At 43.8% G+C, this 25,078-nt stretch overlaps 1 protein-coding gene across 1 annotated transcript in view; it reads left to right on the top strand.

Moving 5' to 3' along the window:
• The window catches only part of HSF4 (heat shock transcription factor 4), a 57,932-nt gene that overhangs the window by 15,071 nt on the left and 17,783 nt on the right, over positions 1-25,078 (top strand). Inside the window, exons 4-8 of the mRNA XM_073659573.1 lie at positions 6,790-6,914; positions 7,737-7,812; positions 12,707-12,771; positions 14,798-14,897; positions 21,126-21,250. Coding sequence (XP_073515674.1) covers positions 6,790-6,914; positions 7,737-7,812; positions 12,707-12,771; positions 14,798-14,897; positions 21,126-21,250 — 491 coding nt within the window. The remainder of the gene's footprint in view (positions 1-6,789; positions 6,915-7,736; positions 7,813-12,706; positions 12,772-14,797; positions 14,898-21,125; positions 21,251-25,078) is intronic.

Raw genomic sequence — 25,078 nt, forward strand, 5'->3', positions numbered from 1 at the left:
ATGGGAGAGTCAGCTGAGAAGGCTGATGACTGAATAATTAACCAAAGCATTGTTTGGCCAACAGCCATCTAATGTGTATGGCCAGCTTAACAAATGAAACCTTCAAAAATCATGTTACCAATTTTAAAAGATAATTTTCGAAAAATATTTTCTGCCTTCCCAGCGCTGCCAGAGGTGATTGACAGGTCTCTCCCATAGAGTGAAAGACCTGTCAATCACCTGCAGCAGAGCTTGGAGAAGCCGATGGAGGTGCCAGATTAGTCTATTCTCTAGCTATGGTCCCCTTTTGAATCTTTAAAGTTCATTTTCTCAGAAACTCCGGAACGTTTCAGAGAAAATATTCCTAGATGCAATTGTTATGATCTGCAACTAGTACTAAGGAAAGAAAGGGGAAGCTATCCCTACAGTAAAATGAAGCTGGATCCCTACGATGTAGCGGGCTGCCTGTTCCTTGCGAACAGACCCGCCTAAGTCCTCGGCTAGTCTGAACGAAGACCTATAGAATAAAGGGAAGGGGTCCCTAGAACTAAGGACTGGAACAAAAATGGGACACCTCCTGAACAGAGAAAGTTGTTGCAGAACACAAAAAGATAAACTGACAAAAAGGTACTAGAGGTCCCAGAAGGACCAAGCGAACTGACAGAGATAGGCACAGAAGCACCTGGCTAGCAAAATAGTCAAACAACACTGAAGTCCAGCACAGCCAAAAGGGCGGAGCTGGAATATAAAGGAAGATGGTCACATGACCGCAAAACACAAAATGGAAAAAACAAACAGGAGGGTTCTAACAGTGCCCACTCTTTTATTAGGATCCTCCGGATCCTCCAGGCCCAGGCCTATCCGGAAACCCCTTGTGGAAAGCTCTAACAAGCCTAGGAGCAGAGACATCATCCGCCCTTACCCAGAAGTTATTTTCTTGACCGAAACCCTTCCAGGAGACGAGATACTCTAATCTCCCTTTATGCCATCTAGAATTCAAGATACGAGAAATTTCATATTCTCCGTCTTCCACCACAGGAGGAACTGTGACAGTGGTGTCCCTATCTGATACATCAGCCTTTTTCAACAAGGAAACATGAAGCACAGGATTAATCTTCCAGGAAGTACGGACATCGAACCTAACCGCAGACGGGTTAACAACCTGAAGCACTTTAAATGGACCCACAAACTTAGGACCCAGGTTTTTAGAGCGAATCCTCAACCGCAAGTTCCTTGATGACAACCAAACCATGTCACCCACAGTAAACAAAACCTCCTTACGTTTCCTGTCAAAATACTTCTTGGACTTCTTGTTAGCCTCTTGAAGGTTGCAACGTACATTAGTCCAAACTCTCTCAAAATCACCGGAAAAATTCTCCTCCGGCACCGCTGACCCCAATTTGGAGAACAAGCGAAAAGACGGATGTCTCCCAGTACAACAAAAAAAAGGAAAACACCTAGCTGAGGAGATTGTATGATTGTTAAGAGCAAATTCTGCGAGAGGCAGAAACTCAGACCACACCTCTTGATTGTCCGCCACAAAACAACGCAAAAACTGTTCAACATCCTGGTTCTTTCTTTCAGTCTGTCCATTAGACTCAGGATGATACCCAGACGAAAATGACAAATGGACTCCCCAACCTGTCACAAAAAGCACGCCAAAAGCGAGCCACAAACTAAGGTCCTCTATCAGAAACAATATCCGTGGAAACGCCATGGAGCTTGACAATCTCCTTAACAAACGCCTTAGCGAGTGTCTTTGCGCAGGGCAACTTAATGAATGGAACCAAATGACACATCTTACTAAAACGGTCCACGACCACCCAGATGAAAGTAAAACCCTCGGACACAGGAAGATCAGTAATAAAATCCATAGTGAGATGCATCCAAGGTGCACTAGGAACCTCCAGAGGGCAAAGCAACCCCACAGCAGGAGTATGTGAAGCCTTTGACCTAGCACACACCGTACATTGACGCACCCACTTGATTGCTTCTTTCTACCATCCAGGCCACCAAAAACTGCGACTGATAAGTCTCTTAGTTTCAGAAATTCCTGGATGACCTGCCAACCGAGACTCATGACACTCCACAAACAAATCTCTCCTAAAGGCTCTAGGCGCGAACAACCTCCCATGGGGAGTGTTAGATGGAGCATCATCTTGAGCTTTCAGAATCCCATTTTCCAAAACGGAGTCCAATGCCGCCACCACAACTCCTTTCTGTAAAATGCTCTCCTCCTCCTCGGCACCGACCGTAGGAGAGAAGCTGCGAGATAAAGCATAGGCTTTAACATTCTTAGTACCAGGGATATAGGTAACAGAAAAATGAAACCGAGAAAAAAAAAGTGCCCACCTAGCTTGACGGGCATTCAAACCCTTGGCAGCATCCAGATAGATCAAATTCTTATGATCTGTGAAAACCTGAATAGGAAATCTAGCGCCTTCCAAAAAATGACGCCAATGTTCAAACGCGAGTTTAATAGCCAGCAACTCCCGATTTCCAACATCATAATTCAGTTCGGTTTCCGAAAATGTTTTCAAAAAGAAGGCACAAGGATGTACTCCATCCCTGTTCTCCTGAGACAAAACTGCTCCGACCCCCACCGATGAAGCATCGACTTCGATCAAAAAAGGCTTGATCTCATCAGGCTGCATAAGGATAGGGGCAGAACTGAACCTCTCTTTGAGATACTCAAACGCTTCAATGGCCTCAGTAGTCCACTGGACTGTATTCGCACCTTTCCTGGTGAGATCGGTTAGAGGCTTAATAATTACAGAAAAATTCTTAATGAATTTCCTGTAATAATTGGCAAAACCCCAAAATCTCTGTATAGATTTCAAACCAATAGGCCTAGGCCATTCCTGCACAGCCTGAACCTTCACAGGGTCCATCTCAAAGCCCTCGCTGGAGACAATGTAGCCCAAAAAACTAATTTTCTGCACAGCGAACTCACATTTCTCCAGCTTAGCAAAGAGTGAATTATCACTCAATAACTGCAAAACTTCACGTACACTCTGGCAATGGGACTCTAAATCTGGTGAATAAATCAAAATTTCATCCAAATACACAACCACATTCTTACCAATTAAAGGTCTCAGGATGTCATTAATAAGGTTCTGAAAAAATGCAGGAGCATTGGCAAGACCAAAAGGCATCACCAGATTCTCAAAATGACCTACCGGAGTGTTAAAAGCAGTTAAGCAGTTTTCCATTCATCACCCTCCTTCACTCGTAACAAATTGTATGTCCCCCGGAGATCAATCTTAGAGAACCACTTGGCCCCCACTAACTGGTTAAACAAGTCAGGAATTAAAGGCAATGGGTAGGAATTGCGTACAGTAATCTTATTAATTTCACGAAAATCCAGACATGGACGTAAACCCCCATCCTTTTTTTTAACAAAGAAAAATCCAACGGCCATAGGCGACTTAGAAGGTCTAATGTGACCAGCAGCCAGGCTAGTCTGTATGTACTCCTCCAAGGCCTTTCTTTCAGGGATAGTCAGATTTAACCAGCGACTATTGGGAAGAGTAGCTCCCGGAACAAACTCAATGGCGCAATCATAATCCCTATGAGGAGGTAAAACTTGCGACTCCTCCTCCGAAAAAAAACTCCAAAAATCTTGAATAGGTACAGGTAATTCCCCATTTTCCACAGCCACAGTGCAACCATTACAACATATATCATAGCACTTCGGACTCCAAGACTTTATCATATTAGTAGACCAGTCCAGCAAAGGATTGTGCAGTTTTAACCAAGGCAATCCTAGAACGACCGGAGAGGGTAAATTATTTAATACAACCAATTCCAAAATTTCTTGGTGAAGACCATTGATAGTGAGGGGAAATGCAGCAACCTTGTGAGTAATACATTTCAAGGGAGTGTTATCAATTGCAATCACAGAAATAGTTTGTAAATGTTTTTTCCCAGCAATATGCGCTCCTGAAGGATGATGATGGAACTTGATATTCGGATCACAGAAATAGGTGATGACAAAGGTTTGGATTTCAATTTAAGTTTTTCCAAAAACCCTTTATCAATCACATTAAGTGTTGAACCACAATCCACAAATACCTGAAATTCAATCAAATTTTCCTGCAAAGTAGTACTCCCTGAAAGAAATACTCCTGCAGAGCGTAAACAAGCTATAAGCGCGTACCTGACCTTTTTTTTTTCTTTACTTAAACGTAGCTCACAGTACTTAATCAAATGGTCAGCTTTACCACAATAAAAACACAATCCCTCGGCGAACCTCCGGTCTCTTTCCTGAGAGCGGAGCGACATCGCCCCAACCTCCATTGGTTCTTCGCCGTCTGAGCAGATTTTCTGGGGACTAGGACCTGGCATTACAGGAGTCTTTACTTCATTCTGCCTAGATCTCAGCCTCCTATCCACACGAACAGCTAATTGCATGGCATTCTGCAGAGTCTCAGGTGTGGGGAATGCAATTAGCAAATCCTTAACCCTTTCACTCAGACCAGCAAGAAATAGACATTACAGAGCAGGATCATTCCATTTGACTTCTAAAGCCCATCTTCTAAAGTGTGTGCAATAATTTTCAAGATCACCTGACCCCTGATTCAAACGCCTGAGTTCTGCCTCAGCAGATGAGATTCGATCAGGATCGTCATATAATAGACCCATAGCAGAAAAAAATTCTTCTACCGACCTTAAGCATAGATCATTAGGTTGGAGAGAAAAGGCCCACCCTTGTGGTTTATTGCGCAAAAGTGACATAATAAAACCAATGCGCTGTGATTCATTCCCAGAGGACCTTGGTCTCAAACAAAAATATAACAAGCAAGCATTTTTAAAGGAAAAAAAATCTTGCTGGTTACCATAAAAAACATCAGGCAGTCCTACCTTGGGTTCCACAAAATGTGCTCCAGAACAGCTACTCACATGTTGCTGGAGCTCGGCCACCTCCAGAGACAATCCCTGCAAGCGTTGAGCCAAATCCTGGACTGAAGCCATACTGATCCCCGAATTTCTTTCCTTTTAGTTTTTTGGGCTGGACTTACTGTTATGATCTGCAACTAGTACTAAGGAAAGAAAGGGGAAAGCTATCCCTACAGTAAAACTAAGCTGAATCCCTACGATGTAGCGGACTGCCTGTTCCTTGCGAACAGACCCGCCTAAGTCCTCGGCTAGTCTGAACGAAGACCTATAGCATAAAGGGAAGGGGTCCCTAAAAGAACTAGGGACTGGAACAAAAATTGGACACCTCCTGAACAGAGAAAGTTGTTGCAGAACACAAAAAGATAAACTGACAAAAAGGTACTAGAGGTCCCAGAAGGACCAAGCGAACTGACAGAGATAGGCACAGAAGCACCTGGCTAGCAAAACAGTCAAACAACACTGAAGTCCAGCACAGCCAAAAGGGCGGAGCTGCAATATAAAGGAAGATGGTCACGTGACCGCAAAACACAAAATGGAAAAAACAAACAGGAGGGTTCAAACAGCAATAGTGTGGCCAGGCTCTGCTTGTGGTTTGGGCTCAATAAATCAGGTGACAGGTTCTCTCTAATGTCTTCGCGCCTGTCAGATCTCACAGTCACGATGAGGATGCTCTCACCAAAATACACTGGAACAAAGAAACTGATGGGAGCTTTGACAAACCTGAATGGACAAATGAAGTGGCTTTTACTTATTATGCAGCTATGAATTCTACAGAATGCCTATATTCATCAAGAGTATAAAATATATGAACACGCCCCTGGAGATTGTTGGAAATCACAAGCTATGCATTTCTTATTCATACCAGCCATAAACTGAATCTCCGAAACTTCTAAGTTGGAGTGGATTTTAGTCTAACAATTTTGGAGGCCCAGCTGAGATTCAAACTCAGGATCTCCTTTACACACCATAAGGCTAAATTCTCAGGAGTAAAAAAATCATCTAATTTTTATCCAGAAAAAATTACGTCTGTATTGTCATCCGAATGGCATCCATTTTTAGATCAGCAGTTATTAAAATTTACAAGACCAAACACAGTCCTCTGTTAATGAATTGCATTGTATCTGTAAAAATCAGATGCAATATGGATGATCCGTATGGGATCCAATTTTTTTTAAATAGGTAGGTCTCATCTGAAATACGGAAGAGAATAGTGCATGCTGCATTTTTTTGATGCAGACATTTGGTCTTTATGAAAAAAAAAAAACTTCATACACGCAGCACTATTGTATAACAGTGCTTTCAATTTTTTCATGTATAACTCTCAGGTCAAAAATATGGTGTGAAAGGGCCTAATGGTGAGATTTAGCAGGTCTGAAGACATTAACTCCTTCCTTACTTTAACTGGTTTTTAAAGGTGTTGGATGGGGTTGGGGTCGGGGCTCTGTGCAGCCGGTCATGTTCTTTCACACTAAATTCCCCAACCATAACTTTATAGACCTTACTTTGTGCACAGGGCACAGTCATTCTCGGACAGAAAAAGGTCTTCCCCAAACCGTTCCCACAAAATTAAAAGCATCATCTAAATCCCTTAGAATTTACCCTTCTCCGTCAAACTTTGTAGTTGGCACAATGCACTTAGGGAAGTAACGTTCCCTTGGCATTCACAAAATTCTGACTAGTTGTCCCTCAGACTACCAGATTAAGAGGGGTGATCTGTCACTCATAGAATGCTTTTCTGCTGATCTAGAGACCAGTCGTGACTGCTTTATACCACTCCATCCGACGTTCGGCATTGAGCTTGGTGATGTACGGCTGCATGCCATGAAGCTCCCGGCAGGGGCGCAGTGTTTGTGCTGATGTTAATATCAGAGGAGGTGTGGACTCTGCAGTAAATTGTGTCATTCTGCACAGGTGTCTGTTGTGAAAAGCGAGGAGACAAAACTACGACATGAGGACGTGAGCAGACTGCTGTATGAGGTGCAGAGCCTGCGGAGTCAGCAAGAAAACACCGAGTGCCAGATGCAAGATATGAAGCAGTGAGTCCTATAACGCCGGAAGATGTGACACACATGTACAAGACAGAGATTGCTCAGATTCTGATTTACGTTGGCAAATTTGAGCTCATATTAATACACATATTCTCTCACCTCTGATTACTTAATTGCCAAAAGAGTTGCACTATTGCACCCTATAATCTGTTGCAAAAGCTGCATGTTCATACCCAATATAATGCCTGCATTTGCATCAGAAGTTGCAAAACTTTTAAAAACTTCTCTGACCACCCAACTTTATGTAAAAGCCATGCATTCATTGTTCTTTACTGTTTTTACCAGTTAAAAGGAATCTGTCATCTGATTAATGTTGCCTAAACCTCAGGCAGCATGAATTTGAACCTAGCTGGAGGGCAGAATCAGAATCGCTCTGGCATTTCAGAGAAAGTAGACTTTAGAGATCCAGCTGGCTTTTCCCAGCGCTGCTGCTGGTGATTGACAGGTCTCTCCCTATGTGCACATGAGGGAGAGACCTGTCAATCACCTGCAGCAGCGCTGGGAAGAGCTGGAAAGACCTTATAGTTTCAGAGAAAAATAAATCTGGCTGCAATCGTGCTGTCAAGATCTGATTTGTGCTGTCGGCCGTTTGAACTTCATAAATCAGATGACAGGTTCCCTTTAAAACAAAAACGCGAGAAAAGCAAGAATAAGGCCAGGATGGAGTATTGTGCACTTCATTCACTGCAATGATAAATTTGGCTCATACTGGCAATATTCAGATGCACAGTCTAATCACAAGACCAGTAGTGGTTATTACGGATCACCATCTTACGATTATTGCTAACACTATCCCTTTCCTTTTGCCAGGCAGAATGAAGTCCTGTGGCGAGAGGTAGTCTCTCTAAGACAAAACCATTCTCAGCAGCAAAAGATTATTAACAAGGTGAGTGTATAAACCCTTATACTTGGAATGCAAATATATTGGATCTTAGAGGGGAATAGAAAAAAAATAATAACTAATGTAAATTTATTACAACTAAATTACTAAATACCGTTAATTAGCAAATCACACTCATTTTGTCTAGGGAGGTAATCACTGTCTTGTTGCACTGACAGTATCCTGTCCTAGTTAATAGGACTGGTACCTGTGAGCATGTGCAGTAGGAGGCTCCACTGCTGTGACCTGCAGATAACTTACCATATACCATATAATGTTATGCTGACTCCAGGTCACAGCAGCATTCTAAAAGACAAAGTGGACAGCAGTGTGAGCAGCCTAACTTATTTCAGCACCCTTGCTATCTCCAGCATTAGGCCACGACCCTAATATCAGTATTTGGTCAGTATTTTTTCTCGGAAGTGGGAGCCAAAACCAGAAGTGGGTGATAAATGCAGAATTGGGGCACTTGTTTCTATTATACCTTTTCTCTGATTGTTCCTTACCTGGTTTTGGCTCCCACTCCTGAGAAAAATACTGACCAAATACTGATATTGAGGCCGTGGCCTTAGATCGGACAGATAGGGTGGACAGCAGTGTGAGTAGTCTCTTCTTACCTCAGCACTCCTAGTATTTCCAGTATTAGATCAGATAGACAGGGTGGACAGCAAAGTGAGCAGCCTCTTCCTACTTCAGCGCTCCTGGTATCTCCAGTATTAGATCAGATAGACAGGGTGGACAGCAGTGTGAGCAGCCTCTTCTTACCTCATTACCCCTGACATCTCCAGTATTAGATCAGATAGACAGGGTGGACAGCAGTGTGAGCAGCTAATTTCTATCTCAGCACCCCTGATATCTCCAATATTAGATCAGACAGACAAGCTGGACAGCAGTGTGAGCAGCCTCTTCTTACCTCAGCACTTCTGGTATCTCCAGAATTAGATCAGATAGACAGGATGGACAGCAATGTGAGCATCCTCTTCTTATCTCAGCACCCCTGCTATCTCCAGTATTAGGCCACAGTCCCAGTATCAGTATTTGGTCACTATTCGGTCAGTATTTTTTCTCAGGAGTGGGATCCAAAACCAGGAGTGGGTGATAAATGCAGAATTGGTGCACTTGTTTCTATTATACCTCTTCTCTGATTGTTCCTCATCTGGTTTTGGCTACCACTCCTGAGAAAAAATACTAACCGAATACTGACCAAATATTCATATTGAGGCCATGGTCTTAGATCAGACAGACAGGGTGGACAGCAGTGTGAGCAGCCTCTTCTTACCTCATTACCCCTGATATCTTCAGTATTAGATCAGATAGACAGGGTGGAAAGCAGTGTGAGCAACCTCTTCTTACCTCAGCACTTCTGGTATTTCCAGTATTAGAAAAGATAGACGGGGTGGACAGCAGTGTGAGCAGTCTCTTATTATCTCAGCACTCCTGGTAGCTCCAGCATTATATTAGATAGACAGGGTGGACAGCAGTGTGAGCAGCCTCTTCTTACCTCAGCACTCCTGGTATCCACAGTATTAATCAATCAAATTTAGGCAGTTTGCTTAAGTACATAAAGAGTCAGTAAATCAACAAATTATTATTATAATTGTAAGTACTTGGCTAATAGGACTTTAGTATATATGGTAATGCCCCAAAATATTGAAGGGATCACGCAAGAAAGATGTGCAATTTTGACCATAATAAAGGAAATTGTAAAAGAAATTAATCTTTATTGAGAAATCATTAAAAAAGTATATAAGACAAACAGTTAAGCCAATTAATAAAATGGCATCATAGTCCAAAAGATAATATATATAACAATATGCATAAAAATAACAACTACAAAATCTTAGTACGTAGTATTAGAGAAATATAGTGATAAAGGCCAAGAAAGACAAAATAGAAGTCACAAGTGAATAATAAGCCTGGACATGGAAAAGATGATTCTAAGAATCCTAAACAGCATATTGTAGCATGGTACAAAATAAGGTCACAATAAATATATATAAATACTAGATGGTGGCCCGATTCTAACGCATCGGGTATTCTAGAATATGTATGCGGCCGACCGGGCGCAATCAGCAGAACGTTGTTTAAATTTGGCGCCGCAATCGCTGATTGTTCGCGGCCGGCAACTGCGACCAATCAGCAAAACGGTGTTTAAATTTGGCAGCAATATCGGTGATTGGTCGCGGGTGGCGGCCGCGACCAATCAGCGAACTGTGTTAGTGAAGACCGGAGAGCTTGTTTAAATTTGTCGATAAAATCGCTGATTAGTCGCGACCGCGACCTATCAGCAAAATGGTGTTTAAATTTGGCGCCAATATCGCTGATTGGTCGCGGCCGGCGGTCGCGACCAATCAGCAGAACGGGGTTTAAATTTGGGGCCAATAATGCTGATTGGTTGCGGCCGGCGACCGCGACCAATCAGCAGAGCAGTGTTTAAATTTGACACCAATGTCGCTGATTGGTCGCTGCCGGCGGTCGCGACCAATCAGCAGAGTGGTGTTTAAATTTGGCGCCAATATCGCTGATTGTTCGCTGCTGGCGGTCGCGACCAATCAGCAGAGCGGTGTTTAAATTTGGCGCCAATAATGCAGATTGGTCGTGGCCGGCGGTCGCGACCAATTAGCAGAGGGGTGTTTAAATTTGGCGCCAATAATGCTGATTGTTCGCGGCCGGCGACCGCGACCAATCAGCAGAGCGGTCGCGGCCGGCGACCAATCAGCAGAGCGGTGTTTAAATTTGACGCCAATAATGCTGATTGGTCACAGCCGGCGACCGCGACCAATCAGCAGAGCGTTGTTTAAATTTGGCGCCAATAATGCTGATTGGTCGCGGCCGGTGACCGCGACCAATCAGCTAAGCGGTGTTTAAATTTGGCGGCAATAATGATGATTAGTCGCGGTCGGCGGCCGCGACCAATCAGCAGAGCGTTGTTTAAATTTGGCGCCAATCTCGCTGATTGGTCGCGGCTGGCGGCCGCAACCAATCAGCAGAGCGCTGTTTAAATTTGGCGCCAATAATGCTGATTGGTCGCGGCCGGTGACCGCGACCAATCAGCTAAGCGGTGTTTAAATTTGGCGCCAATAATGCTGATTAGTCGCGGTCGGCGGCCGCGACCAATCAGCAAAGCGTTGTTTAAATTTGGCGCCAATCTCGCTGATTGGTCGCGGCTGGCGGCCGCGACCAATCAGCAGAGCGGTGTTTAAATTTGGTGCCAATTTGGCTGGCGGCCGCGACCAATCAGCAGAGCGGTGTTTAAATTTGGCGCTAATTTGGCTGGCGGCCGCGACCAATCAGCAGAGCGTTGTTTAAATTTGGTGCCAATCTCGCTGATTGGTCGCGACCAGTCAGCTAATCGTATTAGTGAGGACCGGGCAGCGGCGCTGCCTGTGCGGCTACTTCCGCTGTGAGAAGCCAGAAGATGAACGGCTGCTCGCAGCAGAAGTATCCCGACCGGCAGCGCCGCTCCCCGGTCCTCCGTTCACACTTGCCGTCGGGAGATCAGCGGGCCATAGCCGCTGATCTCCCGACAGTAGCCGCATGGAGGTCAGCGGCGCCGCCGGTTGGGGTCCTTTTGGTGCAAGCAGCCGGGAGATGAGCGCCTCGCACCGCCTCATCTCCCGGCTGCATCGCCGCTGACCTCCATCCTGCAGATGAGCCGCTAACGGCCGCCATCTTTTTCTCAAATCCCGCGTCGCTGATTGGCCACGGCCGGACCAATCAGCGACGCGGGATTTCCTGGACAGACAGACAGACAGACAGACAGACAGACAGACAGACAGACAGACAGACAGACAGACGTGATAAGACGATTATATATATAGATATATGTGAAACTGTAAATGCTGCTCTGTTGATGCATATGGCAGAAGATAATCCTCTGCCATATGTATCAACATGGCAGCACTGCATATCAGAGTCAGTTGAAGATTTGAGAAAAGGCAATATGGAACTACATAATGGACTCTAAAGAGGACATGTCAACACGTCAAACATAGTCTGATCTTGCTCTTATCTTATTCTTGCTGCTCCCCTAACTATTTATTTTCTTTTTTTAAATTTGCCATACTGTTTCAGAAATATTGTCCATTTTATTTAGTCCTAATTTGTATGGCCATTACCAAGAGAGCGTTACTCCCAAAGTAATAATGCAGAGCGGCCTAAAGGCATGCCCCCAAAGAATCTTTTGAGACATGCCTCCTTGTAAAGACCATAAAAGTTTGCACTAAATAAAAAGGCCCAAATCTCTTGAACTGTACAGCGGATTTTAATTGCCTTAATTGTTTTTATTCCGCAAAAGTACATTGAAGCGAACCTGTCAGCCCATTTTTACATATGTAAGTAGTGGTATGGTTATGTTAGAGCCATACTGATGTGCCAGTGATGAGAAATCTAGCGTTAAACCAATATGCAAATCAGGATGAAAGTGCTCTGGGGGTGTGTCAGTGCACTTGGCCTGCTTCTCCCCAGTGCATTTCTAGTCTGAATTGCATGTGGCTCAGATTTTTCATTAGTGGCACATTAGACTTCTGCAAATGAAGAATAAAACGTAAAGGTCTTATTTGGTATTGAATATTGATGGCTTACCCTTAGGATAGGTCATCCATAGCAGAACATTGGGGGTGTGACGCTTTGATAATTTAATTACACGTTGAAGAGCATGAAATTTTTTTTGAAAAGCCCTAGTTCAAGTTCACAAATGAGTTATATGTATCCCAAAAAGTGCAAATGCAGAGTATTATTAGTATGATATTGTATACAGTAGTATAATTATAAGGCACTTTTTTGTAGTTTGCATTAGTGTCGTCTTCTAAAGTTACCGTAGTTGTTATCGATGCATATAAAGGGTGAAGGGTCAATGACTTCTGTAACTAACACCTGATTCTGTGCTTTTTCATGACAGTTAATCCAGTTTCTATTCGGACAACTGCCTCCTGGCCCCTCCAGTGCTGGGATAAAGAGAAAGATGTGAGTGCCTGCAGGAGATCACCCCCACCCGAGCGCACAAAACTCCCCACCAACAAAATGACAAGCTCAGCGAGGCCCCGGGTGCAGGTCACCTGACCCGCTTACCCTAGTGATGGGCGCTGAATGGTCCTGCTGAGTCAGATCTGCTGACCACTGGCTTTCAATATTCTGTGTGCAAAGTGCCTTCTCAGCTCCTGGGACTATTGTGGGGGCAGAGAAAGAAAGGAAAAAGCATCCAAAAATAGGCAGATAAGCATAATAACCCAATATCGATAACAATAGATGGAAAGATTTCAAAAGCATTAGTAAAATGCAGCAAAACTTAAAGGGTTTTCCCAAAATAGCAAGTTATCCCCTTATCCATAAAAAAGGGAATAACTTTTTGATCGCTGCTTGGATTCCAACAATACCAAGAATGGGGCTCTGAAACCCTGAGAACATGGCCCATCTTGAATGGCGCATGCTCAACCTCTTCTCCATTCGTTGTCTATGGGACTGTTGGAAGTAGTTGAGCGCTGTGCTTTTTCCCCAGTCCCATAAACAATGACTGGAGAGGAGGTCAAATCCTGTTCTCAGGATCGCTGGGGGTCCCAGTGGTCACACCCTCAGCGGACAGTAAGTTATCCCTTATCCCAGGAGTAGGCAAGATCCTGAGATATATCGTTGTTCAACAAGGGGTGTACTTGGAGCTGTCACAACCAGATTCTGGTGCCTAATGGGACTCTTGGGAAATTTAAGATATCACAAGAATTAAAATTGGACCATGTTAAGGATTTTGCGGAGTTCTCAGGAGCTTCGAGTTGTGCTCAACTTTCTCCGCAGTCCCATAAACAATGACTGGAGCGGAGGTCAAACCCTGTTCTCATGATCGCTGGTAGTCTCAATGGTTGCATCCTCAGTGGTCAGTAAATTATCTCCTGTCCCAGGAGTAGGGAAGATCCTGAGAAGGAAGGGATATATTTTTGTTCAACCAGGGGTGTAGCTGGAGCTGTGACAACCAGGTCCTGATGCCTGAGGGTCTGTTGGGAAGCCTAAGATAACACTAGTATTAAAATTGGACCATGTTAAGGATTTTACACAGGGGCTGAGGAACTTTGAGTTATGCTTGGTATTTTCCGCAGTCCCATAAACAATGACTGGAACGGAGGTCAAGCCCTGTTCCCAGGATCACTGGTGGTCCCAATGATCGAATCCTCAGCAGTCAACAAGTAACCCCCTATCTCAGGAGTAAAGAAGATCCTAGGCGTAAAAGTATATATCTTTGTTCAACCAGGGGTATAGTAGAAGCTGTCACAACCAGGTCCTGGTGCCTAATGGGACTCTTGGGAAATTTAAGATAACACTAGAATTAAAATTGGACCATGTTAAGGATTTTGCGTAGGGGCTCAGGAGCTTTCTCCGCAGTACCTTAAACAATGACTGGAGCGGAGGTCAAACCCTGTTCTCAATGTCCCAACGGTTGCACCCTCAGCGGTCAGTAAATTATCCCCTATCCCAGGAGTAAGGAAGATCCTGAGAAGGATGGGATATATTTTTTTTCACCCACAAGTGTAGTTGGAGCTGTCATAACCAGGTCCTGAGGGGTCTTTTGGGAAACCTAAAACAACACTATTATTAAAATTGGACCATGTTAAGGATTTTGCATCGGGGCTCAGGAACTTCAAGTTATGTCTCGGTATGTAACTATGCAATGAATGTGTGACTATGGTACGTGATTGGAAGGGGCTAGAGGAAGAGCAGAAATAGAACACTGTACATACCTATCATGTGCAAAGGGCTACTTCCTCATATATACACCTGTAGCTTAACTTTTAGGATTGCCAAAAGGTAGTAATCCAGGGTATAATGTGGAAAACCAGTTAAACAAGTTGAAGCCTTGACACGAAAATCATTTGGTACATATAGAGTTTATCTAGAATATGTCGCACTTTTAGAACAGTTGCTGATTTTCCTTTGTCCTCATGTCAATCAGATTTGTGATTATTGCCTAGATATAGATTTTCTGATAATACCTTTTCTATTTTAGACCCCTTATGTTGGATGACGGAAACTCTGCCCTACCAGTGTCCAAATTTAGTAGACTTCTTCCTGTAGATTCACTGCATGACCCCTATTACATTCAGTCGGTGAGTCTCCTATTATTTTCTTGCTTGGTAGGATGCCTTTGTGTAGCAAAGCATTTAGCTGGACATAATTAAAGGGGTTATCAAGACCCTTTAAACTAATGGCCTATCCAAATATTAGATTGATGGGGGCCTACTCTCGGCATCTCCGCTGACCGGCTGTTTGAAAAGTCTTGGACCAGCAATGAAGCATCTTTTTTTTTTCCACCAGATTTTATTCTTGTCTGTAGCCTACATGTCATAAAATCGTGATGGAATATGTTCACTGATTACATAGGACATAGCTTATCATACTTGCCAATTTTTGCCAAAGTGTGTCTTTGAGGTGGATGAAAGTGTTGCACTGAGCGAGTTAACAAGAATTTCACCCCTAATTCTGCCCCTTTTTCTATCATGCCTTCTGGCCCCCGCCCCTTTAATGCTCACTTAGATATTGCGACTTTGACTATAGATATATCATCCAGGTATCACATACAGGAACATTTCTGCAAGTGGAGGTCTCTCCTTTTTCCAGGGAAAATTGGCAAGTATGGACATAATATTAACAAGCCAAGATATTTGAGAAATGAGGTCTGGAGGAGAGAAAAGCCTTTTTTTTATTCTTTATGCCTCATTTAATACATGATATATCTCACTGAGAACCATGAAAGCAACTCCATAAGATGGTCAGTCTTTTAAAAGAGAACCTATCACTTCCTTTGTGCTGAAACATTGTAAAAGATACTATCAAGAGGAGTAGAATAGAAGAAGCAGCCACAGAATTAAGTCATGTTAGTCTTCTCTTTATTGTAGCTGCTAAGTGCTCTGTATATGTAGAAGGTAGAGTCAGATCAACCCTTTACAAGCAACTATGTCCTCTAGTCGATTATCCTTTTATAAGCAGCTACAGTGGTGGCCAAATGTATTGGCACCCCTGCAATTCTGTCAGATAATACTCAGTTTCTTCCTGAAAATGATTGCAATCACAAATTCTTTGGTATTATTATCTTCATTTAATTCGTCTTCAATGAAAAAACACAAAAAGAATTGTCCTAAAGCCAAATTGGATATAATTCCACACCAAACCTAAAGAAGGGGGAGGACAAAAGTATTGGCACCCTTTGAAAAATCATGTGATGCTTCTCTAATTCGTGTAATTAACAGCACCTGTAACTTACCTGTGGCACCTAACAGGTGTTGGCAATAACTAAATCACACTTGCAGCCAGTTAACATGGATTAAAGTTGACTCAACCTCTGTCCTGTGTCCTTGTGTGTACCACATTGAGCATGGAGAAAAGAAAGAAGACCAAAGAACTGTTTGAGGACTTGAGAAACCAAATTGTGAGGAAGCATGAGCAATCTCAAGGCTACAAGTCAATCTCCAAAGACCTGAATGTTCCTGTGTCTTCCGTGTGCAGTGTCATCAAGAAGTTTAAAGCCCATGGCACTGTGGCTAACCTCCCTAGATGTGGACGGAAAAGAATGATTGACGAGAGATTTCAACGCAAGATTGTGCGGATGGTGGATAAAGAACCTCAACTAACATCCAAACAAGTTCAAGCTGCCCTGCAGTCCGAGGGTACAACAGTGTCAACCCGTACTATCCGTCGGCGTCTGAATGAAAAGGGACTGTATGGTAGGATACCCAGGAAGACCCCACTTCTTACCCCGAGACATAAAAAAGCCAGGCTGGAGTTTGCCAAAACTTACCTGAGAAAGCCTAAAACGTTTTGGAAGAATGTTCTCTGGTCAGATGAGACAAAAGTAGAGCTTTTTGGGAAAAAGCATCAACATAGAGTGTACAGGGAAAAAAAAAGAGGCATTCAAAGAAAAGAACACGGTCCCTACAGTCAAACATGGCGGAGGTTCCCTGATGTTTTGGGGTTGCTTTGCTGCCTCTGGCACTGGACTGCTTGACCGCGTGCATGGCATTATGAAGTCTGAAGACTACCAACAAATTTTGCAGCATAATGTAGGGCCCAGTGTGAGAAAGCTGGGTCTCCCTCAGAGGTCATGGGTCTTCCAGCAGGACAATGACCCAAAACACACTTCCAAAAGCACTATAAAATGGTTTGAGAGAAAGCACTGGAGACTTCTAAGGTGTCCAGCAATGAGTCCAGACCTGAATCCCATAGAACACCTGTGGAGAGATCTCAAAATGGCAGTTTGGAGAAGGCACCCTTCAAATATCAGGGACCTGGAGCAGTTTGCCAAAGAAGAATGGTCTACAATTCCAGCAGAGCATTGTAAGAAACTCATTGATGGTTACCGGAAGCGGTTGTTCGCAGTTATTTTGGCTAAAGGTTGTACAACCAAGTATTAGGCTGAGGGTGCCAATACTTTTGTCTGGCCCATTTTTGGAGTTTTGTGTGAAATGATCAATGATTTGATTTTTGCTTCATTCTCTTTTGTGTTTTTTCCTTGCAAGCAAATTAAATGAAGATAATAATACCAAAGAATTTGTGATTGCAATCATTTTCAGGAAGAAACTGAGTATTATCTGACAGAATTGCAGGGGTGCCAATACTTTTGGCCACCACTGTATGTCCTCCTCTAGTAGATCAACTCTTTACAAGCAGCCCTGTACTTTTTTTAATCTGGGCTCTATAATATATAAGCAAAACCCATTACATGGCTGTAATAGTATTCCATATTTAGTAAAGTTCAAGCTCCCGGGTTGAGAAACAAAGAATACAAAGAAGACAAGGAAAAATAATGGCAACGGAACAATCGTTAACACGATATCTTTCCACATACAGCATCCTATTGTCAGACCCACATTTCCCACTTACACCCGGTGACTTGATGCCAATAACGATGATTTTTAGGCCGACATAAACAATCTGATCGTCTGAACAGAGCATTAATTTAATCATAGAAGGATCAGACAGTTTCATTCCAACATACCAGATCCTTTCCTTCTCAAGGCAGAAAAGCTGGCACCAGAGATGTCTGTTAGCAGCTTTCCCAAATCACTACATTGAAAACACATGCGTGTTCAGGCGAATTGAGCGTACATGTATATCGGGAAATCAGGAGGAATAGCTGATAAAATGCTTACTTGCTCAGTAGCTATCTAATATGAATGGCCAGCACTTTAGACAGCAGTTGAGTAAATGCTCGTTTGGTGTTGCTCAGTGTACCCAAGTTCAATAGCAGTGACATCCAAACGATAAAGATAAATTCACTGCAATCAACAGAATTCTGTACATTTGATTTCATTACAATAAATAAACATATTTAGAAGTAAAGTGCAAAGCAAGAATTGCCATGGGAGGACTTAGTACAGCAAGCAGTCAACAGTCGTTTCGCATCCTCAGATGCTTCCTCAAGGGCCTTGATAAAGCGTCTGAGCGACGTGAAACGGCCATTGGCCAGTTGTTGTATTAGGTCCTCCAGTGGCAATTCCTGCTTTGCTCTTTATGTCTAGTGAGTGCTTGTTCATACAACAGCTATCTCTCCTAAGCCTTTGATTTACATGCATGTTTCGAACCGAGTGTGTATTTTACATGTTTTCAATGGGAAAGCTGAGTACGCCGCTGCCAGTCATAGTCCAAAAGGATTGGGTGTTTTAATTTAAATTTCCCAATCCTTCTTCTCTGACATCACCTGTCTGGAAACAGTTTGGACGTTCCCCTACACATTAAATGGGTGGCCAGTTCAGCTAAAATTGGTGGGTTTCGCTGACTTTTCTCTTAAAAAGGCAATAAGTTTTATTTAAATGAATTGCATTCCTGGAACAATTTATCTGGAGGTTTATTTTGTTTTCTGCAAGGGCAGACAAATACGATCTTATAGATGATAGATTGTTGAGAGATACCATGAAATGTAAAATCTACACCAATAAATGATCCATGGTCACCATGGTGGTGACACTTCTAGGGGAAAAAATAAGGGGTCTGATTCTGCATTGGCATGTTTCTAAAGTTACTTTTCTTTTTTTTGTCTTGTGTTGTTTGTTGATTTTTTTGCGAAAAAATTATTCAAAATGGCGCATGTGGTTCATGAGTCCTGGGCAAAATAAAAAATGCTCAGAGGCTGAATTATCATTGCTTTTGCACCTTTTTTTTGGCTAGTTTTGTGCCTGTTTGTCGTTTCTGCCATACTCATCTTTTCATCTAGTCACTTTTTATGAATTAGTCTGTTTTTTCTTAGTTTGTCATTGTAGTCGTGGTTTAGACTTTCCACATATTTGCACCTGATTCACCATTTGTGACTTTTCGAAAAGTCACCAAATTTTTGCTTAAATGTACTCAAGTTACCCTCTTCTCCGCGAGTGATTTGATGTACGCCAGATATTTTGGTCCAATTTTTCCAACATTATAGCAAGACATGCGATTTTTTGGGGGCTGAAAAAGTTAGAAAAATCATTAAAGACAAAAAATAAAGAACATTTTTAATTTTACCCAAATTTCATAAACCGCATGCGCCATTCGGAATAATTTGGTGCAAAATTGGCAACGAATATCGCAAGACATAAAAAGAAAAGTGACTTACAAAAAGTCAAGTGATGAATCTGACCCGTTAATTTTGTCTTTAACTTTTTTTGGCGACTTTTTTAGTTGCATGTTCAGCTAAAACGTTCCAAATTTTGCACAAAATGTTTCAGTTGTAAATGAATTCATCACTCCAGGGGAAGATTGTTGAGTTTGGAACATTTTTGATTGTTTGACATTTTTTAGCTAAACACAAGCAAACATTTTGCGATTTTTTTTTTTTTTTTTTGTAAAAGTCGCAATTTATGAATCAGCCGGAAAAATTTGGATAGCAAATATCACACCCATATTGGTGAACATAAAAAAGACCCACAGGGGAACATCTACAAAATAGACTTTAAAAAAGGGAGACTTTAAAAGAAGTATAAGGCGCAAATGAAAAAGAGGTGAAAAATTTTAAAAATAAGGGTGCAAATGCAAAAATGAATTGGACCCGATGTGTTTAAAGATGAAATATCCTTTGTTTGATGCATTCATATCCGGTTTTGCTGGTATTCCATTTCAATCATTCGGTTTTGTGCTGCAAATGGCAATAAATATGTTCCTTTCAGCAAAGCCAAACCCGGAGGGCATGAACTAAGTAAATACTACGATGAGTCTCTCTTGTTCAATCAGATGATCAGCGATGAGTCACTAGGAAAAAGTGTTGCATACGTTTGGTGGCCTGACCGCTTTTGTTCTGTAGTACTAACACAAGACTTTAAAAAGAACATTTTTGGAATGGGATGTTGCGATAATCATAATGTTTCATCGCAGACAATACACCCTCAGGGGTTTTCCAGGAGATAAAAAATTTTTTTTTTGAAAAAGGTTCAGACTGGTTAGAAAGTCACCGATCCCCTGGAGCTCCTGTTTCAGCACTCACCCAGTCCATGCTGGCCTTGATTTCCAGGTCTCTTCTCGACACCCCAGAAATGAATGGAAATGACTTTTCCGATGATCATAGGCCGAGATGGGTCACTGCGGTGGCCAGTGATTGTCAAATCCAGCCATTTCTGGGGTGTCAAGACAGGACTAGGATGTAACGTCCAGTGTAGACCAGGATCTGGGTATGGGAGAGGGAGAATATCACTTTGATTATTATCTGAGAATCCATCAGTGAGCTTGTCCTGATGATCTGAGAGAAGAGTTTGTAGATATTTTATATCTTTTTATGAACATAGACCACATGTACAGGAAAACAAAGAGCCTGTAAAAGCCAAACGGTGTAAAAGTTGTAATGAAACAAAATTACAAGACTTAATTTTAGCCTCAAATACATCCATTTAAGTAAAAAAAAACAATAGCAACAACCTCTTTAAATCATAACATTCTACCACCACTAGGGGGAGTTTAAGCACATACAGCATGTATGTATTACCTGTATGAGGTGAGCTCTGGAGCTCCCTCCAGTGGCAACTTAATTTAATCACTTAATTCTTTCATTTATTTTTTTGGTCATGCAGGAGATTTGTAGCTGGATCATCAGAACTAATTTGATTTCTAAATTATCAGCACATTTATGTGGAACTTTTAAGATAAAGAAAAATTATGTTTAGTGGTGGACATTAAGTTTAAATTGCCAGAACACATAAATTGATGCAGGCAACTCTATACAACTAAATATTTATAGGGAATTCCCAAATATCTCACCAATGCCAGATGTCAATGGAAACTAGGATCAAGTGAGGCAGACTGCATGAAAACGGTGCTGCTTTATCCTGTGTGATGGTCATATTTGGTTTGGAGGGTCTCATACTAAATTCTCTATGTAGCCACCTACAGATCCAGCGTCCTCATTAAACAGCCCTGCTGTCAGTGCTGGGCCCGTGATATCGGACGTGACTGAGACTCTACCCACCAACTCGGTGACGGCACAGCCTACTGCTGATGGGGAACGGTAAGGATTCGTGCGAGATTTAGTAAGAGATTGAGGATTAGGGCGAGTAAAGCATTTGACTACCTTCTATCTAAATATGTACCACATCTTACACAGGAGAATGAGAAGTAGAAATTGTTTCATTGTCTATAGGCATGTATATTTTGGGCTGAAGAAATCAGTCATATTTATGTGATTTGGGGAATTTAATAGGTTTTCACATGAGCAACATGTATCTCCTATCCACTGCAGAGATGATAAATGTATATTGGTGAGTGATCAACCACTAGGACCCCCATTATTAATTAGAAGAGGGTCATCAAGTTCTATGTGAATGAAGCAGTAGTGTGCATGTGTAACCAGCATGTAGTGTGCATGTGTGACCACCGGGTAGTGTGCATGTGTGACCACCGGGTAGTGTGCATGTGTGACCACCAGGTAGTGTGCATGTGTGACCACCGGGTAGTGTGCATGTGTGACCACCAGGTAGTGTGCATGTGTGACCACCAGGTAGTGTGCATGTGTGACCACCAGGTAGTGTGCATGTGTGACCACCGGGTAGTGTGCATGTGTGACCACCAGGTATTGTGCATGTGTGACCACCAGGTAGTGTGCATGTGTGATCACCGGGTAGTGTGCATGTGTGACCACCGGGTAGTGTGCATGTGTGACCACCGGGTATTGTGCATGTGTGACCACCGGGTAGTGTGCATGTGTGATCACCGGGTAGTGTGCATGTGTGACCACCGGGTAGTGTGCATGTGTGACCACCGGGTAGTGTGCATGTGTGACCACCGGGTAGTGTGCATGTGTGACCACCGGGTAGTGTGCATGTGTGACCACCAGGTATTGTGCATGTGTGACCACCAGGTAGTGTGCATGTGTGATCACCGGGTAGTGTGCATGTGTGACCACCAGGTATTGTGCATGTGTGACCACCAGGTAGTGTGCATGTGTGATCACCGGGTAGTGTGCATGTGTGACCACCAGGTAGTGTGCATGTGTGACCACCAGGTAGTGTGCATGTGTGACCACCAGGTAGTGTGCATGTGTGACCACCAGGTAGTGTGCATGTGTGACCACCGGGTAGTGTGCATGTGTGACTACCGGGTAGTTTGCATGTGTGACCAGCAGGTAGTGTGCATGTATGATCACCGGGTAGTGAGCATGTGTGTGGGCCCGTGATATCGGACGTGACTGAGACTCTACCCACCAACTCGGTGACGGCACAGCCTACTGCTGATGGGGAACGGTAAGGATTCGTGCGAGATTTGGTAAGAGATTGAGGATTAGGGCGAGTAAAGAATTTGACTACCTTCTATCTAAATATGTACCACATCTTACACAGGAGAATGAGAAGTAGAAATTGTTTCATTGTCTATAGGCATGTATATTTTGGGCTGAAGAAATCAGTCATATTTATGTGATTTGGGGAATTTAATAGGTTTTCACATGAGCAACATGTATCTCCTATCCACTGCAGAGATGATAAATGTATATTGGTGAGTGATCAACCACTAGGACCCCCATTATTAATTAGAAGAGGGTCATCAAGTTCTATGTGAATGAAGCAGTAGTGTGCATGTGTAACCAGCATGTAGTGTGCATGTGTGACCACCGGGTAGTGTGCATGTGTGACCACCGGGTAGTGTGCATGTGTGACCACCGGGTAGTGTGCATGTGTGACCACCGGGTAGTGTGCATGTGTGACCACCGGGTAGTGTGCATGTGTGACCACCGGGTAGTGTGCATGTGTGATCACCGGGTAGTGTGCATGTGTGACCACCGGGTAGTGTGCATGTGTGACCACCAGGTAGTGTGCATGTGTGACCACCGGGTAGTGTGCATGTGTGACCACCAGGTAGTGTGCATGTGTGACCACCAGGTAGTGTGCATGTGTGACCACCGGGTAGTGTGCATGTGTGACCACCAGGTAGTGTGCATGTGTGACCACCGGGTAGTGTGCATGTGTGACCACCAGGTATTGTGCATGTGTGACCACCGGGTAGTGTGCATGTGTGATCACCGGGTAGTGTGCATGTGTGACCACCGGGTAGTGTGCATGTGTGACCACCGGGTAGTGTGCATGTGTGACCACCAGGTATTGTGCATGTGTGACCACCAGGTAGTGTGCATGTGTGATCACCGGGTAGTGTGCATGTGTGACCACCGGGTAGTGTGCATGTGTGACCACCGGGTAGTGTGCATGTGTGACCACCGGGTAGTGTGCATGTGTGACCACCGGGTAGTGTGCATGTGTGACCACCGGGTAGTGTGCATGTGTGACCACCGGGTAGTGTGCATGTGTGACCACCGGGTAGTGTGCATGTGTGACCACCGGGTAGTGTGCATGTGTGACCACCGGGTAGTGTGCATGTGTGACCAGCAGGTAGTGTGCATGTGTGACCACCAGGTATTGTGCATGTGTGACAACCGGGTAGTGTGCATGTGTGACCACCGGGTAGTGTGCATGTGTGACCACCGGGTAGTGTGCATGTGTGACCACCGGGTACTGTGCATGTGTGACCACCGGGTAGTGTGCATGTGTGACCACCGGGTAGTGTGCATGTGTGACCACCGGGTAGTGTGCATGTGTGACCACCGGGTAGTGTGCATGTGTGACCACCGGGTAGTGTGCATGTGTGACCACCAGGTATTGTGCATGTGTGACTACAGGGTAGTTTGCATGTGTGACCAGCAGGTAGTGTGCATGTATGATCACCGGGTAGTGAGCATGTGTGTGGGCCCATGATATCGGACGTGACTGAGACTCTACCCACCAACTCGGTGACGGCACAGCCTACTGCTGATGGGGAACGGTAAGGATTCGTGCGAGATTTGGTAAGAGATTGAGGATTAGGGCGAGTAAAGCATTTGACTACCTTCTATCTAAATATGTACCACATCTTACACAGGAGAATGAGAAGTAGAAATTGTTTCATTGTCTATAGGCATGTATATTTTGGGCTGAAGAAATCAGTCATATTTATGTGATTTGGGGAATTTAATAGGTTTTCACATGAGCAACATGTATCTCCTATCCACTGCAGAGATGATAAATGTATATTGGTGAGTGATCAACCACTAGGACCCCCATTATTAATTAGAAGAGGGTCATCAAGTTCTATGTGAATGAAGCAGTAGTGTGCATGTGTAACCAGCATGTAGTGTGCATGTGTGACCACCAGGTAGTGTGCATGTGTGACCACCGGGTAGTGTGCATGTGTGACCACCGGGTAGTGTGCATGTGTGACCACCGGGTAGTGTGCATGTGTGACCACCGGGTAGTGTGCATGTGTGACCACCGGGTAGTGTGCATGTGTGATCACCGGGTAGTGTGCTTGTGTGACCACCGGGTAGTGTGCATGTGTGACCACCGGGTAGTGTGCATGTGTGATCACCGGGTAGTGTGCATGTGTGACCACCGGGTAGTGTGCATGTGTGACCACCGGGTAGTGTGCATGTGTGACCACCGGGTAGTGTGCATGTGTGACCACCGGGTAGTGTGCATGTGTGACCACCGGGTAGTGTGCATGTGTGACCACCAGGTAGTGTGCATGTGTGACCACCGGGTAGTGTGCATGTGTGACCACCAGGTAGTGTGCATGTGTGACCACCAGGTAGTGTGCATGTGTGACCACCAGGTAGTGTGCATGTGTGACCACCGGGTAGTGTGCATGTGTGACCACCAGGTATTGTGCATGTGTGACCACCAGGTAGTGTGCATGTGTGATCACCGGGTAGTGTGCATGTGTGACCACCGGGTAGTGTGCATGTGTGACCACCGGGTAGTGTGCATGTGTGACCACCGGGTAGTGTGCATGTGTGATCACCGGGTAGTGTGCATGT

Source organism: Phyllobates terribilis, unplaced genomic scaffold (assembly GCF_046119375.1).
Source record: "Phyllobates terribilis strain yellow unplaced genomic scaffold, ASM4611937v1 Scaffold_13__5_contigs__length_258822181, whole genome shotgun sequence".
NCBI classification, from domain to species: Eukaryota; Metazoa; Chordata; class Amphibia; order Anura; family Dendrobatidae; genus Phyllobates; species Phyllobates terribilis.